This window comes from Falco rusticolus, chromosome 4, assembly GCF_015220075.1.
Source record: "Falco rusticolus isolate bFalRus1 chromosome 4, bFalRus1.pri, whole genome shotgun sequence".
Taxonomy (NCBI): Eukaryota; Metazoa; Chordata; class Aves; order Falconiformes; family Falconidae; genus Falco; species Falco rusticolus.
This window is the reverse complement of record NC_051190.1, coordinates 111,757,215-111,772,428: the sequence shown is the minus strand read 5'-3', so window position 1 is coordinate 111,772,428 and position 15,214 is coordinate 111,757,215. Positions and strand designations below refer to the sequence as shown.

The 15,214-nt window shown below is 46.7% G+C and overlaps 1 protein-coding gene across 3 annotated transcripts in view; it reads right to left on the bottom strand.

The window, feature by feature from the left end:
- Positions 1 to 7,904: 7,904 nt before the first annotated feature.
- RAPGEF5 (Rap guanine nucleotide exchange factor 5) overlaps positions 7,905 to 15,214 on the bottom strand; it is a 164,774-nt gene continuing 157,464 nt past the window's right edge. For all 3 annotated transcript variants that reach the window (XM_037383646.1, XM_037383645.1, XM_037383647.1), the window contains one exon: positions 7,905 to 11,597. In XM_037383646.1, the coding sequence (XP_037239543.1) occupies positions 11,479 to 11,597 (119 nt within the window). In that variant the 3' untranslated portion in view covers positions 7,905 to 11,478. The remainder of the gene's footprint in view (positions 11,598 to 15,214) is intronic.

Here is a 15,214-nt window from a genome sequence, read left to right as displayed (position 1 = left end):
AATTTCCACTGGGCAAGAGCTAACATGCATCAGGCAAGAGCTGGCTTCCTGCTGGCCACAGAGCACCACGGGGGTGAGGAGCAGTGCTGCACCCTCCTTTTTGACACACACCCACACCCCATCTCTCAGCTGCCCCCCGAGTTCCCTCACAGGCACATAAGTCAGAATTATTTCTGAGCCTTTCACGACTCTTCCAGATTTAGTTGAAAATGTCTCAAGTACCTAGAAAGCTAACAAGGGATAAGACAGGGAAGCAAATGAGATATTTATTTTTATTTAAAACTAAGTTAAAAAAGCTTCTTCTTTCCCCTCAATTGCATCAGAAGCAAATTCTTGCTCCTACAAGTACTGCCTCTTACTCCAGAAGTGACTGCTAGCATAAAGGAGAACAAAGCTCAAAAGTAGAATTTAGTCTTGTAGTTTCCTCATCTGTCAATCAACCGATGGTGGAATCCCGTGCACAAGACAGGACAATTTTCTAGGTCAGGTTACCTGGTTTTGGTCACAGCATGCCCTTGCTGGCATTCAGCCCAGGATACTGCAGGCTAGGAATACAAAAGTAACCTCCCCTCCTCCAATGAAGGGATTCACATTAAAAATAAACCCAGTAAACTAAATACTGGTAAAGCCAGGACCACTAACAACTGGTTGCTCTTCTGGGAGAGTAAGAGACCCAGGGAATAAACTACTGCTAATGCAAGCCATCGAGCAGGGTGCCGAGGGTCAGGCTGGAGATGTGCCTACCTGCAGAGAGCCAGGAGCCCCCCCAGTGGAACAGCCTCCATCCCGGGGGGCTCCCCGTCTGCTGAAGCAGGAGCCTCAGAAAGGTGCTGCACCTTTCTCCAGCTTCCAAAACGCCCCCTGTGTACCTGTGGTTGTGGGCTGCATCACGTACCTCCATGCAATTCACCCTCCCTCCTCGTAAAACAACTTCAGTTTCCCAGATTAGGCTTCTCAAGCAGCCACCGGCGGTGGAGGGGACTGCAAAGGAGCAGCCACGGTGGAAAGTTCACCAACTGGGACGGACACCCTTCTCGAGAAGCAGGTCTCTAATCCACAGGGGAAGATTTTCCATGTTACACTGGTCTCCTCAAAAGGAGGTACAAAAAGCCTCAAAGCGTGTGGAGTAAAGGGCCCACACAAGCAATGCTACAGCTGCGATGCCAAGCAGAAAGTTGGGCGATTGCCTGGAGATAGGGGGGCCGTGCCCTGCCGCACTCCAGCTCCCCGCTGCCTCTGCCAGGTTCTTGCCTCTTTTGCCTTCCCTGACTTTTGTTCAGTGTATGATTGGTTTAGTGAGCGAGAGCAGGAGAAGCGCCGACGGTCTGGAAGTGCTCAAGGACAGGTAAGAGCAACCTGGACGGTGTCCTAGCTCTGTGCGACCTCAGGCAAATCTCTCAGCATCTCCCTTTCTGAAGTTTCTTCATCTGTGAAACAGGGACAGCAACTCCTCTCTGCCTCCTGGTGACTTTAACCAGTTAGCATTTTCTATTTGTCCTCATATCCCTCTGAGTGGCACTAAATGAATGAGGGTTTTTGACATTTTTTTTAGCTGCTGTTCACAAGCACCCCTCTTCCCAATTCCAGGGAAGAGCAAGCGTTAACAGCCCCTGTTATCACCCCAGACCCATCAGTGACTGTCCCTGTGTTCCTGTGACCATAGTCCCAGTATCACAGCAGCTAGTCTCTGGGGAGACCCGCAATAAGCTGCAAGCACCAGGCCCAGTAGTAGGGTAAAGCACAGTTACCAATTTGCGTACCTCAGATATGAGGTTTATTGTGTAGAGGAGGCTTGCCTTGGATGCGATCATTTCCCAGGTTCGTTATTTGTCTCGGTGTGCAGGCTCAGGAGCAGCTGCATCAGCGCAGCAGTGGGAATGATTGATTGCGGCTTGTCTTTCCTTCCTCACAGCTGAAGTCAGCTCATCACAAAGATCTTTCTTAAAGTACTTCCCTATGAGTTGTTTCGAGCCTTTTGCTGAGTATGCACAATTTCTCAAACAGCTACAGCTTAAACAAATATTTGACTCTTTTGGATGCTTCTTCACAGCTGTGTATGTGACAAATTCACAGTCCTCCTGCTCGCCAAGTCACACCAAAACCTGATTGACCTGACTTCCCGCAGAGTCCCTACAGCCGTCCCTGGCCAAGAGCAGGCATGGTCAGCCTTTCTGGATTTTGCTTATTTTAGCTGTCACTGGCTTATCAACCAGCAACTTACAACCAATTCCCAAATCCTCCCATCTTTTCTATTTGCAGCTTCCCTGGGACACCACGTGGCAGCTCCAGCTGTGCTCATGGGAGTACTGCAGATACGGGGAATTCGGGGTGGTTTGCCCACGGTAAAGAGGACATGACCCATGATGGCACAGGGACAGCAGACCAGCCCCAGAGCCCCTTCCCCAGGGCACACAAGCCAGCACAGCCTTGCTTCACACCCTGATGACCGCAGCATTTAAGAGCTCTAAACTCAGGAGCACCCTTTTTCCTTCCATAGTCCAATTCATTTGCAGCACACGGTATCCAGGATCAAAGCCCAGCACTGCTACACAAAGCAGTTAAGTTGCTCAGGTCTCCCCCTTATCAAAATTTGGGTGTAGATAGCTGCGAACTGTCATCAAGAGCATGTGTACAACAGCACCTTCCAGGGAAAACCTGCGCCTTGGGCTCACAAAACTGCTCCTTTGGTCGCACAGTGAATTCAGCCTCACGCCATTAACCCGGCAGACAGGGGATTTGCTTACTTTTGTGAGATGCGCCCAGACAGCGCTGTGGTGTGTTTGGAGAAGCTGCCCCAGACCAGCTGCTCACACTGCAGCCAACCGCTCTGGGTGAGACGCTGACTCCGGGGCGACCGACAGCTGAGAAGGCACCAGTCTTTATTCCCGTTAGCATCTGTCCTAAGTGAATGTGCACTCCCATCATAAAGCCTGAACGCTAAATCCATGGGGAAACGTGCACAAAAAGGCTGAACAGATAATCCCATCAGGCCACTTAAATGGGAATCTGAGTCAACAAATCTAATAAACTGGGGTCAGTGGACCACGCAGATGACAGAGGAGCCTCTCACTGCTGCATTATGTCCTGCAGTCCCTTGAGGTCACACAGGCGGTTTCGATGCAATAAACTGACTCTCCAGGCACAGGATTTCACCACTAGATGTCAAAGGTATCTCAGCTTTCAGAAGGGATGAGATTGCCTGAAGGAGGTTAGCTGCTGGAAAACCTTGTTCTAGCTAGCAGCAGCTTTTGCTGCGACCAACCACAGCCAGCCAAGCCCTTTGCTTGGTCAAAATGGTGATGTGCCCTTTGCGGAGACTTCCCCCATAAAAACCCTGCCTGTCTTTTTGTAACAAATAGCTCTGGCAGGTTCTTGTCTAGTTATTTCTAGGAAATGATACCCGCCTTTGCCACATTACTACTACCTCTTGATGTCCTCTGAAAACCTTAACATTTAGCCTAAGTCTTTTTTCATTTGCACTTGTACAAAGCCAGACCAAGTTCCCTGGAGTCACCCAAATTGCTCTGAGAAATAAATCAAGCTGACAAAAAGCACAAAATGAAATCTGATTGGCTAAACTAAATTACTTTTAAATAAGAGTTTCTGCTGAAGAATGTAAAGTGAATTACCTCATTTAAAATGAAGTAAACTTCATCAGACAAGCACTAACAAGGGTGTCTACATGCACTTCAGACATGTGACTTTTCTTCAAATTTGTATGTTATTTTCCTCTGCCATGTTGGATTTATTCAATTCATTCCCAGTCCTCTTTTATACCTCTCTGCTAGCTCCTGCTATCACATCGTCAGCTACTGGACCTAAAACGTGGCCTCCAACCAACGACGTGCCCTGATGCTGGAGCAGATAGCTGTAGCCTCGAGCCAAGGTCGATGCTGGCAGCTAGCATCAGCCACGACAGTTTCCATCCCTATGAATGTGACAGGGCGCCCAACACCCAGCAGCTCTGCCTGGCCCTCTTCTGGCACAGCACCACGACCAGAGGTGCTGACCTTGTATGAAGCCCAGCATCAGCAGCAGATGAAGCAGTTTGCAGTTATCGGCTGCTTTTGCATTCCGTTTCGTAGTGTAGGCAGGGACTCGGCCTGCCAGCAGACCTTTGGGCATCCAGAGTTTTTAAAGCCCAACAGAAATCAACAGAAAACCAACCTGACTTCACGCAGGCTTTCGGAACGAAAGAGAGGGACACCCAGCAGCTGGCCTTGTTTTGATGGAAGTTTTTCCAAGCTGCTTGATGTAACGTGAAGACTTCAAACTTTTGAAGGATTTATGGCTGATGAAGGAACATCAGCTGGAGGAGCTGAGCAGAATTCCTCAGCAGACACCTGTCTGTGCCACAGTCACCCCCACCAACAGGCACACTTGCTGGGAGCAAGCCCCCACAAAATCAGGCCCCCACAGCCCCATAACAGCTTCATTGCTTCAAGCCTTCACGGAGCACGATGGAGATGGAGATGGAGATGGAGAGCTCTCACAAGCATTTGTCAAAAGCCTGTATAACTTACCATGGATGCGCTCCATCTGGGGCTCAATCCTCACCATCCTTTGTCATCTCTGGGTCTGAATCATCCCTGGTTACATTTGCTGGCAAATTCCCCTCCAGCAAAGCACAGCTCTGTGCTTCCAAGCCATCTGACACAGCTGGCAGTACCTCTCTCAAGAGGCACTTCACCACTTCGGTTAAATGGGCAAGTTCTGCCCATTCCTCTCGCTTCTCCCTGCTAGGTGACACTCCTGTCTCACCCGTTTTCCTGCAAAGGCAGCTCCACACTCAGCACAGTCAATGGCAGGACTTTTCCTTTCCTTTCTTCCCCCCCCCCCCCCCAGTTTTTTGGTTGGTTGGTTGTTGTTGCAGTGCCATTTACCTCGTGCCTAATTATTACAGCGTACAGAGCGGCTGTTTGCTGTTGCTAACCGCTTTTTCTTTACAACCTTACTCAGAGCACTAGCAGTCCCTCTGAACTAGCTCTTCCTACCACTGCAGGCAGGAAAGGACTTGCACCGGTGACAGTGACAGCAGGAGACCAAAACAAAAAGCTGCAAGTTGCAGAAGCCCTGACAACTTTCTGCAAGAAAACATCTTTGAAAGACCAGGCAATCAATAACCTGTCTCTTTCCACAAACCATCACCTAAGACCCATCTATTCAAGGCAGGCAGCGATTGTCCTTCATGCTAAAAAAGGCAAAGTAAGTTTGGTTTTCTGATCAAATGCTACTCTAAACTATGTTGATTTGCTATTTCTTAGCACCCCCAGCACTGCTCTGACCCCTTCCTACACAGATGGGAGCTGAAACTACATGGAGAGGAACTAACAGCACCAGGACTGTAAAGAGCATCGCATTAAAGCCACCCCACAAAGATCTCTCGTTAGGCAACGGTACTACTTGCACACAAACCCAGCACTACCCACCTCTCCCTGCAAAGTAACAAACAGCCAAATAGCCAGGTGCAATCAGTCAGACCCCTGCAGACGACACAAAGGGAGAGCTTCCCTCTCACCTGCTGGGTTTACGTGACCTCCTGAATGGCTCTTCTCCTTCCTGACCCCCAAATAAAGTTTTTTCCTCGTTTCTCTAGGATTGTTGTGGTTTTCTCAGTGGGGAGGTAAGGACGAGGATTGCCTCTACCCTGAGGATTCCCCCTGGGGAGGTGAGCCTGGAAAGGGTCAGCAGCACCCTTCAGAGCAAAGGAAGCTTTCCAAGGCTTTCAAGATGATGCCACTTCTCCTCCTCCTCCCGTAGTCTGCCTGGGATAGGAAAGGGACAGAAAAAAACATGCTAAAGCCCAGCCAGTTCCCTGAATGCAGATCTGCAAAGATCTTGGTGCCTCTTAAGCAAACGGCAATACAGACCTCCTGGGGAGACAGCCAGCGGCAGCTGCTTACCACTGCGGTGGGCAGTGAAAATCAGAATTATGCAGACTCTATTATTGCCATTCTTTGGTGTTTTAAAGGCTCTGAGGCTGGGCTGCTGCTGAAGCTCACTTTTGCCAGGCTCTCTGGACCTTTACAAGAGTCTTATGAAATCCATTGACCTCCCAGACAGGAATGCAGGGGAGAACACCTCTCTCCTTGCTTAAGAAATTGGTCATTTGCCCCACGTTTGCAGGCCCCCAGTTCTCCAGCTGTTACTAACCGCACCGCACGCTTCTTCTCACCGATACAACTACGGGCATTTTACAGCACTGCTGTAGCACGAGGTAGGGTGCCATCACGCAGCTCTCCAGTGTGAAACGGTGATCACTGCAGGTGCAGAGGTAAACAGCCAGAGGAAGACTTACCTTCTTCAGGTTTTGCTGTGTGTGTAACTTGGCTGCCATTCCCACGGCACAAGAAAGCAGGACTCCAGGGCAGATGCTGTGTGGCACGAAAGCTCACTGGGATGTGAAACAGAGAAAATATTCAGGGGGTTTGCTTTTCAGGCTGGACGTCTTTTTTTCCACTGAGAAGCAGGAATCACCTCTACCCCAGACAGAGCAGCGATCCCCACGCAGGTCAGTCCCACTCTGCACAGGGCTGCGCCGGCCCCAGAGGAACCTGCCCCCACCTGCTGCCTCCCACCTTCGCTCAGCTCCTGCGGGAACAGCTCATCACAGGCCTCTCTAATCACTTCAGTGACAATTCAGAGTCCATTGAGCAGCTTAAATTGAGCAAGCCTTTGCCAATAAAGCTTTCTGGTTGACAGGAATAGAGGAGCCCTTGTCTGAATAGTTCAGCAGGGTGGTCTGAAGCAGGCGCAGCAGCCTCTTCTTGTGGCTCTTCTAGCACAGGTGGAGCTGTAAGGCAGCTGGCCTCAGCTCTGCACCTTCCCGTCTGCAAACCATCCTAAAGGTACTGTCATTCTAGCTCCTTGTGACAACGTCCCAGCAAGGCTGATGGGTGCAAGGAGAGCCCTTTGGTGCCAAGTTAGCTGCTTGTACGTAGCTGCGTGTGGCTTGAAGTGATTCAGCTGATTAATTGCAACTGGTTAGGAGATACTCCCCAGGTCTCCTTCTGAGCTACACTGTGGAGAGCAATAGTCTCCATTGAAGGGACAGTGATGAACAGCTGGGACTGTAAATTCTTCAGCTTGCACAGCTGGATCTGGAAAAGAATGTCTGGCTGTAAGGTATCTTTAATCATCATTATAGAGCTGTGTCAGCAATTTGGGCTTGCACTGTTTTAACTGTTCCAGTTAAAATTCACCCTACCTGTGTATTAACACTGGCACAAACACTCTGTAGGTCAGGCTCAAGGCTATTTAAGGTGCAGGCCCTCGGAGGATGAAGTACTGCCTAATTGTAAAGCTCTTCGAGCAGACATCGTGCTGCAAGTTACTCCTGTGTGAAATAGCCAGGTCTGGCGTAGTGGTACCCAGGGTTCACAAGTGGAAAGAGTGGAAGGGCAGGAGAAGCCCCAGCTGCCTTACGGCACACTTGCAGCCCATCACGGGTTCTGCCTTCCCTGCTGCAGGCTAGCCAAGAGGAGGGAGAGGAAATCACATCAACAGGGACATCTGATGACAGGGGAAAGCATTTGCGGTCCCCAGTAAGAGATAAGTGCTGATAAGCAGACTCCAGAGGATATGAAGATAGATTTACTCCTCCCCTCTCCCACACAGACTTCTCATGGTGGCTCCAGGCCCCTCTTAGACTGTGCTGTGATAACAGGGCACAGCTGAGACCCCATTAACAGCATCCCTGCTTCTGAAACATCAGCACCAGTGAGTCCCACTGACCAGAGGCAGACACACAGCTCTGAATGGGGTCAGGCTCCAGGGCCTCTACACGAGTCTGCATCCACCTCACAAATGTAGCAAGGGTTTGTGGCACTGAAAGACTGGAAATAAAATACTCCCGTTAGGAACAGTAAGTGCATGTGATAGGCATGAAGGCACAGAGCCCAGACTTCATTAAGGTAGTTTTTATATTTTGTAAAGCAATATTAAAAAACACTGGAAAATGCAAGATAAATGTAACTGTTGCTTCTACAAGTTTTAACCTTGTATTGCTTGGCCATTTTGACATATAAATTATTGCTTACTAGCTCTCATAAATACACAACACAATAATATATACAGAGGCAGACAAGCATGAAATATGAAAAGGACAACATTGGCAACATTGATTCTGGTAAATCAGATTATTTCATACATACCAGGTCTCATAACGGTGGATAACTACTAGCTGTAGTCCCTGAGAAGTTAGGTAAATACCTTGATTTGGGGTTTTCTATTTTATTACTTTTAATGCAAGCTGACAGCGTGATGGCACTCAGAGAGAACAAACAGGCAGGTGTTCTTACCTCAGCTCACTGACTTCATCCCAGTATTTAACAGTGTATAAGATGACAATAAATAGGCTATGCAAATAAATACTACTCTGCTAAAATGTTTAGTATTTACATCTTTCTGTGTAATGTTACAGCAGCACATCTTATTATTTCTGATAACACCTTTTTTGTTGCCACTGTCATGCAAATGTGCTTTATTTCTATTCAAGATGGGGCTGGAATCAAAAAGCTGCGTCATAGAAACATATAAATTTGATGCAACAAAATCCTGTGCCAAAGAAGTACAGTGACCCAGCTTTCTCCTTTGTTCTGTCTAATTACTCCTCCTAGCTACTAAGAAAATATGCAGAGTATTTAACCTCAGTGTGATTGCAATAAACTGAACTTAAAAATTCATGGATTTTATCCTATGTAACACAATTGCAATATTGAAGGATATAAAAAAATCCTACAGTGTCACCAGTGCTGGACCCTGGCAGAGGCTGTATAGTGTCACCCTTCCTTGTCACAGGGCTCACCTCCATTTCTCCTCCCAACCACACCTTCAAGCTGCTGGCCGGTCTGCAGCCCAGTCCTGCAATACTTCACCTGTTGAACACAGACTCTGAAGGGCCTTTTTTTTTGTACGAGACACGCTACGTACAGATTTGGGCTATCTGCCTTTCCTTTATGCTAACAGTTTCAAGGTCCATATTTTCAAGTGAAACTGATGCACCCACCTCGGCTCCTCAGACCAGCAATTTATATCCCAAGTTATACAGGCCCCAATGAAAACTAGTTCGTAAAGTTTTCAACAGCAGTCCAAGTAGCCACCACACAGATAACGAGGTTACTGCTGGCTATGTGCCTTCAAACCATTCAGTACAAAGTCACAGCAGTGCAGATAGCCAGTGCCTCAGCTGGCTCGAAGCCTACTGGTACAAGTTAACCCATCCATTTGCTTCAACCATTTTGAACTGGCAGAGGTGGCTCTAGCATGCTTTCAAATCAAAGCCTGAGCCCAGAGTCATCTTTCCTCTTCTGTTTTTTGAGGGTTTCTTATTTCTTTTTTCCCCTTCTTTCATTTCCTGTCTTTCATTCTTCGCTGGCGCTGCTGCTGCTTCATCAGCAATAACTACCAAAACTATCACAGAGCCAAACGCAGCGAACTGAGAAACAGCCCCGCTTTCTCAGCCTGAATCTCTTCTAAAGCTCCCTTTCCCACAGGTTCCAACAGAACAATTTGTGGACTAGAATGTTACGCCATATGACCCGAAGCATGCAGGCTGGGCTACACACAGGCTCCTAAAAATAATGCCGTGTTAAAGAAGATTTCACAAGGGGGAGCTGAAAACCCAGCAAACCAGTCAGGTAACGAACGCGCTAAGGTGGGAATTCCGCAAGTGCTGTACCCAGAGAAAGACCTGCAGGAACACAGCATCTGGTTTGTGTTCCTACACCGCAAAAAGGAGCCCACCGCAGCTAGTATCCTCATCTGAACAGTTTTGGTCTGTTTGCACAAAAGAGTTATTTACAATATGTGCAGTCACATCTACAGAAGAACATAGGAAATTTTTACTCCATGGCCAGCAAGAGTTTATTTTTTTTCTTTTTACTGGGTAAAAAGAAGATTTTTTTCTAAAAAAAAAAAAAAAAAAAAAAAAAATCATATAGTATTTGATAATAACAAAGTACAAGCAAATACATTTCTGAAACATCTGTTTCCTTTACAATAATAGATCTATACAATATTTCACAGATGGGAAAACCGAATGCATCCTACAGATTCCCCCACAGACTACTTGTTAAAGCTGCTTTTTTAAAAAATCCCTTTAAACCAGAGATAACACAATGATGAACAGCATGCTACTTCAGTATTCCCACATTTCAGTAAAGGAGCATTTTCTTGGAAGTCTTCCTCATGTGGAAAACGTACAGTTGAGATGGGCAAGCAATGCAATGTATCCTCCCTGCCCTGCAAAGGGACCGTTACGGTGAGTGTACAAACATGCCAGACTGCACAGCACACCGAACACTGCCTGTGGCATTCACTAGATTATTTCAGGGCAACTTCTTAGCACTGAAAACCAGAGCCACGGTGACGGTGATGCTTAGATGTAGGTCAGCTACAGAAAAGACTTTAGAAGTGCTGCCTCAGTACATGCCCAGTAGTACTTTTAGCTACAGGAGAATTGGCTAGGGGAGGGGTGTGAGAGAGACAGAAGCAGTAAAGGGACGCTGATGCCGACAGCCTGCTGTGTACGCAGGTAATTACACCGGTACCCTGTAAGGTGTACCCATTTGTTCTTTAAAAACTAGAAGCGCGTGCAAGTTAGGCGAAGTTTTAGCTGCTGAAACAGTATTTCCAGGAGGTGAGTTAGGAATGCAGGCGGACCTAGGCATTGCCTCTGAATAGACACCAAGAAGTCTGTAATCCAAGCAAAGCTCCTGCTATCATAATTTATAACACGTTAACTGCAGGAGCTGGTGCTAAATCTGAGATAACTGAAAGGAAGAAAATAACATTTTTTCAGCGTACAAACAATTGTGTCCATAAATTGCAACAAAAGTGGATTGGCTCTTACAGTGTGATTTATAAAGCAGATTCTTAAGGGGCCATGCCGGCGTGAACAAACGTTTACTGCTGACCTCTGCATCACCACGTGCTCTTGAGTTTCATCTGGTGCACTGTCTTTTTATATTTCCATTCTTGTTTGTCCGCACTTATCTCAAATGAGATACTCCAGTGGGCTCAGGGGAGCTGGATTGCACAGTATTTTTGGCAACGATACTTTGGCAGCCTTGAATTAGTGAGGTACGTACTGCGGTGAACTGAAAATCAATCCCTCTGTGGCATGTTGCTTGCTGAAATGTTTTGCTGCTGTGACACGATGATTCCTTTCATTCTAATACTGGCAGAATCTGCATTGAAAGCTACACTGGACCAAACAATATTTTCACAGAAACCAAGCTCCTGAGCTCAAAGGACGCTGCTCCACGCCCTCCCATCCCGGTGACCAGCGCGGATGGCACCAAGCATGCCCTGCAACTCTACGAGCAGCTGGCTCTTGCCTGATTTTCCTGTGCATGTTGTGTGAGCTACTGATAAAACTCAGTAAACTGTTCTTATATAGGGAAGCAACATGCTTGGCATAAACATTCACTTAATTCAAAGTGCTGCAGTTACAAGGTTATATGAAGCTGTGTACGCTCACACTCGCGGCTCTATCCTGTGAGAAAGCTCAAAGAGAGCTTGCTGGTTGTCGATGACATGCAGGTGATGGATGTATGGCTTCAGCTCATGATGCTCTTTCGAAGGAACTTCATTGCCTGCAAGACAGGAGAAAGGGGGTGGATCAGAAAGCCATGCCTTGCCCGCTGCTCTGTCCTGGGCGTTACCAAGTCCCCGGTGTTGGGTGCCAGACAGTCACAAGTACGATGGGCAGTGATCCAAAGGACTTGCTGTTTCCCTGCAATGCATGAGGTAACAGATATAGAAAAGGGGAGGAAAGGCGGAAGGAAAGGAGGAAGGGCGGAAGGAAAGGAGGAAAGGCAGAAGGAAAGGAGGAAAGGCAGAAGGAAAGGAGGAAAGGCAGAAGGAAAGGAGGAAAGGCAGAAGGAAAGGAGGAAAGGCAGAAGGAAAGGAGGAAGGCAGAAGGAAAGGAGGAAAGGCAGAAGGAAAGGAGGAAAGGCAGAAGGAAAGGAGGAAAGGCAGAAGGAAAGGAGGAAAGGCAGAAGGAAAGGAGGAAAGGCAGAAGGAAAGGAGGAAAGGCAGAAGGAAAGGAGGAAAGGCAGAAGGAAAGGAGGAAAGGCAGAAGGAAAGGAGGAAAGGCAGAAGGAAAGGAGGAAAGGCAGAAGGAAAGGAGGAAAGGCAGAAGGAAAGGAGGAAAGGCGGAAAGGTGGAAAGAAGTAAGCAACGCTAGGCAGCTAGCGTGCGCACAGAAGGAATGAGTGGATGGCAAGAAGCTGACTCTTACCAAGTAGAAGATTTACTCCTGCTGGCAGTGCAGGCAGTCTGTCCCCTGCAAGGGTGGCTCAAGGTTTCCTTTGTGCTGCTCTGGCAGCACAGTGGGACCTTGAGCTGGGGTGGGCGACCCAGCCTGTAACTTTTAACAACCTTAACACGAGTACACAAGACAGCAGGCCCCAGATAATTTCCTTCAGAGCAGGTGAAAGGTGACAGCACAGCAGATGGATACGAGCTCTTCAAAGCTGCTCTGACAAGGCCCCTGCGTTTTGATCTGTTATGCTTTTGATTTCTGATCTAGTAACAGAGACGAGAGTCACGCTGTCATTTCATGGGTGTTTATGTGGCAAGAGGAATTAGCTGTGTAACAGACAAACTGAAGGGTGGCTTGAATAGCAGATGGTTTTTGTTACAGGCTCGATGCGCGACATCGGCTTGTGGGAACTTGCCACCTGTGAAACCCTTCAGCATGGCTGGTGACCAGCAGAAGTGGAAAAGGAAAAGCTAAGCCCATGGCCACCAGACCCACCAGAAGACAGGCAGAGAAAGCAACATCCCCTACATGTTGCTGACTGCTGACAAACAAGTGAAGGTTGAAGAGCTTTGTTCTAACTCCATGTCCTCAAGGAATGTTTAATAACATGACCATAAATTAAAAAAGAAACCCCCTCAAAATTCCCCAAACCAATCAGCTTAACTCACACACTCCCTCCTGTCCTTTGTTTCATTATCATCCTTTTCTCCACGCTCACCAGACAGATGAGAAGCTTGCTGGGAACCAGCCACCCTACTTGTTTTTAAAGAGCACCGTGTGATGCTGTGGGTAGCGTGGGATGCCAGCGCAGCCAGGTCTGCATGCGGCTGCTAACAGGGCTCCTGGCAGCTACTCCTGAGCAGCTCTAACTGCAGAAATGTGGGAGAGAACGGGACAACGTGGTAAGTTTGTGTCAGGATACAGAGATGATCTCTGTGTTCTGAGGGAATAGAATCCCCACAGCTGTGCTGAACGTCCTGGAAAACATTTGTATTTCTCATTAACACCTGAAATGACAAAAGCTTGAATTACGTTATTTTCTCAGGCTGCTTTGCCTCTTTGGAAATGCTATTATTTGTTTTCAGGATTATGGTATAAAAGTGTTATTTCCATTAAAAAGGTATTTCAGTCTTAATTGGAACTTAACCAGTTTCTAATCCAGGAAGACTTTGGCCTGCAAGCTTAATACACATGATACAGTTCATGAACAATAATTATATTCCTTGCTTAGTTTTGTTTGAATTCTTCCCTACAGTGAGATGCCTGCTGCTCTTAGGTCAATCTGGGAATTGATGCAGCAGAAAGATTCACATTCCTGAGAGCAAAATAAGCCCACTAGAAAAGGAAACTGTCCATAAAGTCTCAATAAATATTCAGTGAATTCATTTCATGCCTAAACGAATTTAAGAAAAAAAAAAAGTGCCTACAGGGATGTCTGTATAAGCTGCTTTTTAAATGCCAGCTTGACAATAAATCAAGCCTGTGGTAAAATAAAATAACAATCACATATTTCAAACTACTAGATCATATGATAAATCTCAGGTATTAACCTTGGATTTATGTTGCAACACTTACAAAACCATTTGGAAAAAAAAAGGCAAAAACGAGATGAAAGATTTACAGCAGAGAAGCTGTAAAAAAAATTCACATTAAAAGAAACCAAAACTCCATTTTATAATGCCAAATAAGAGATGTTGTAACTTACAGAGGCATAGTTTGGATTAATCAATATTTCCTTCAGTATCCAGTTTAACAGAATAAAACCAAAAGGCACGTCCTTATCCCTCTCCTTCTGTCTCTCTCTTGTATATATCTCAAAATAACACAAAAACCATAATACTGAGCAGCCTTTGTTTAAAAAAATGACTGCACACACACGGCACACGGTAAATCTATGGAACAAATGTTCAGCAAAGCTCTTAACAGTATCTATCATTCTCCGAGGAATACGTATTTATACGTAAAATTATTGTTGTTTTTTTTGTCACAGTCCATGCTGACAGATGCTGAAAATTCAGCTGGAAAAAAGAAATGATTCAAACTCTTTTTTTTTTTCCCCAAAGGCTACAGCACAGTTCTAAACTTCTTTCTGGAAAAGAGGTTTTAGTGGCCTCAATAAATGACACGTTTCGTGGGTTTGGCTTAAAACCCAACCACTTCCTAACGTAGCACTGTGTTTGTCCCCTTCCTGTGGTTAATCTCTCCACAGAGAATGAGAAATGCTGAGCAGGGAAAAACCAAGGTTCTCCACTATGAGCAGCAATGCAAAGCGAGCTGGGGTCTTCTGCATGGTCCTTTAGGGTTGGATTCTCTGGTGGCTAATAAGGTGGAAACACAAAACAAACGAAAAGTCTTTTGTGCAGCTGAGGCACCCTGGCCATCCCCATCAGGGTATATCCTCCCGTGCCCAAAGCAGGCAGAGCTCTACCTGCAGGCTTCCCCCAGCAGAGGTATTAACCATTAACACACACCACCCCCCCCCTTTCTGCGTCAACCACTTTCACGAAACCTGCAGGACCTCAGTGTCTTCAAGACCTCTACCATTTGGTGAAACGACCTCAAGAACCCAAACCAAGCAAACAAGCGCTTTTGGTGAAAAGCCAAGTGAAAAGCTTTGGTGATGAATACCACCTTTTAGCTACTGAAAGCCAAGACAGCTGCGAATCCATCAGCAAAACCCAGACTAGCAGGAGCCTGAGGTAACTCAGTTACAGCAGGGCAAGTGAGAAAGAGCAGCATACACCAGAGGCCTCATTATCAAGTGGCACAGATCTTGCACTGTATTTTGAAGAGGTGATAATTTTTGCAGGAAAATAATTTATCAAGAATTTGAAAGCTGTTTCTATAAACATTTTGTAAAGCAAAACCTCATCCAACTGTGATTTCTGTTACGTTCCAACAATGACGCCCCTTCTTACCAATGGGTTAAGTAATTGTCGACCACGT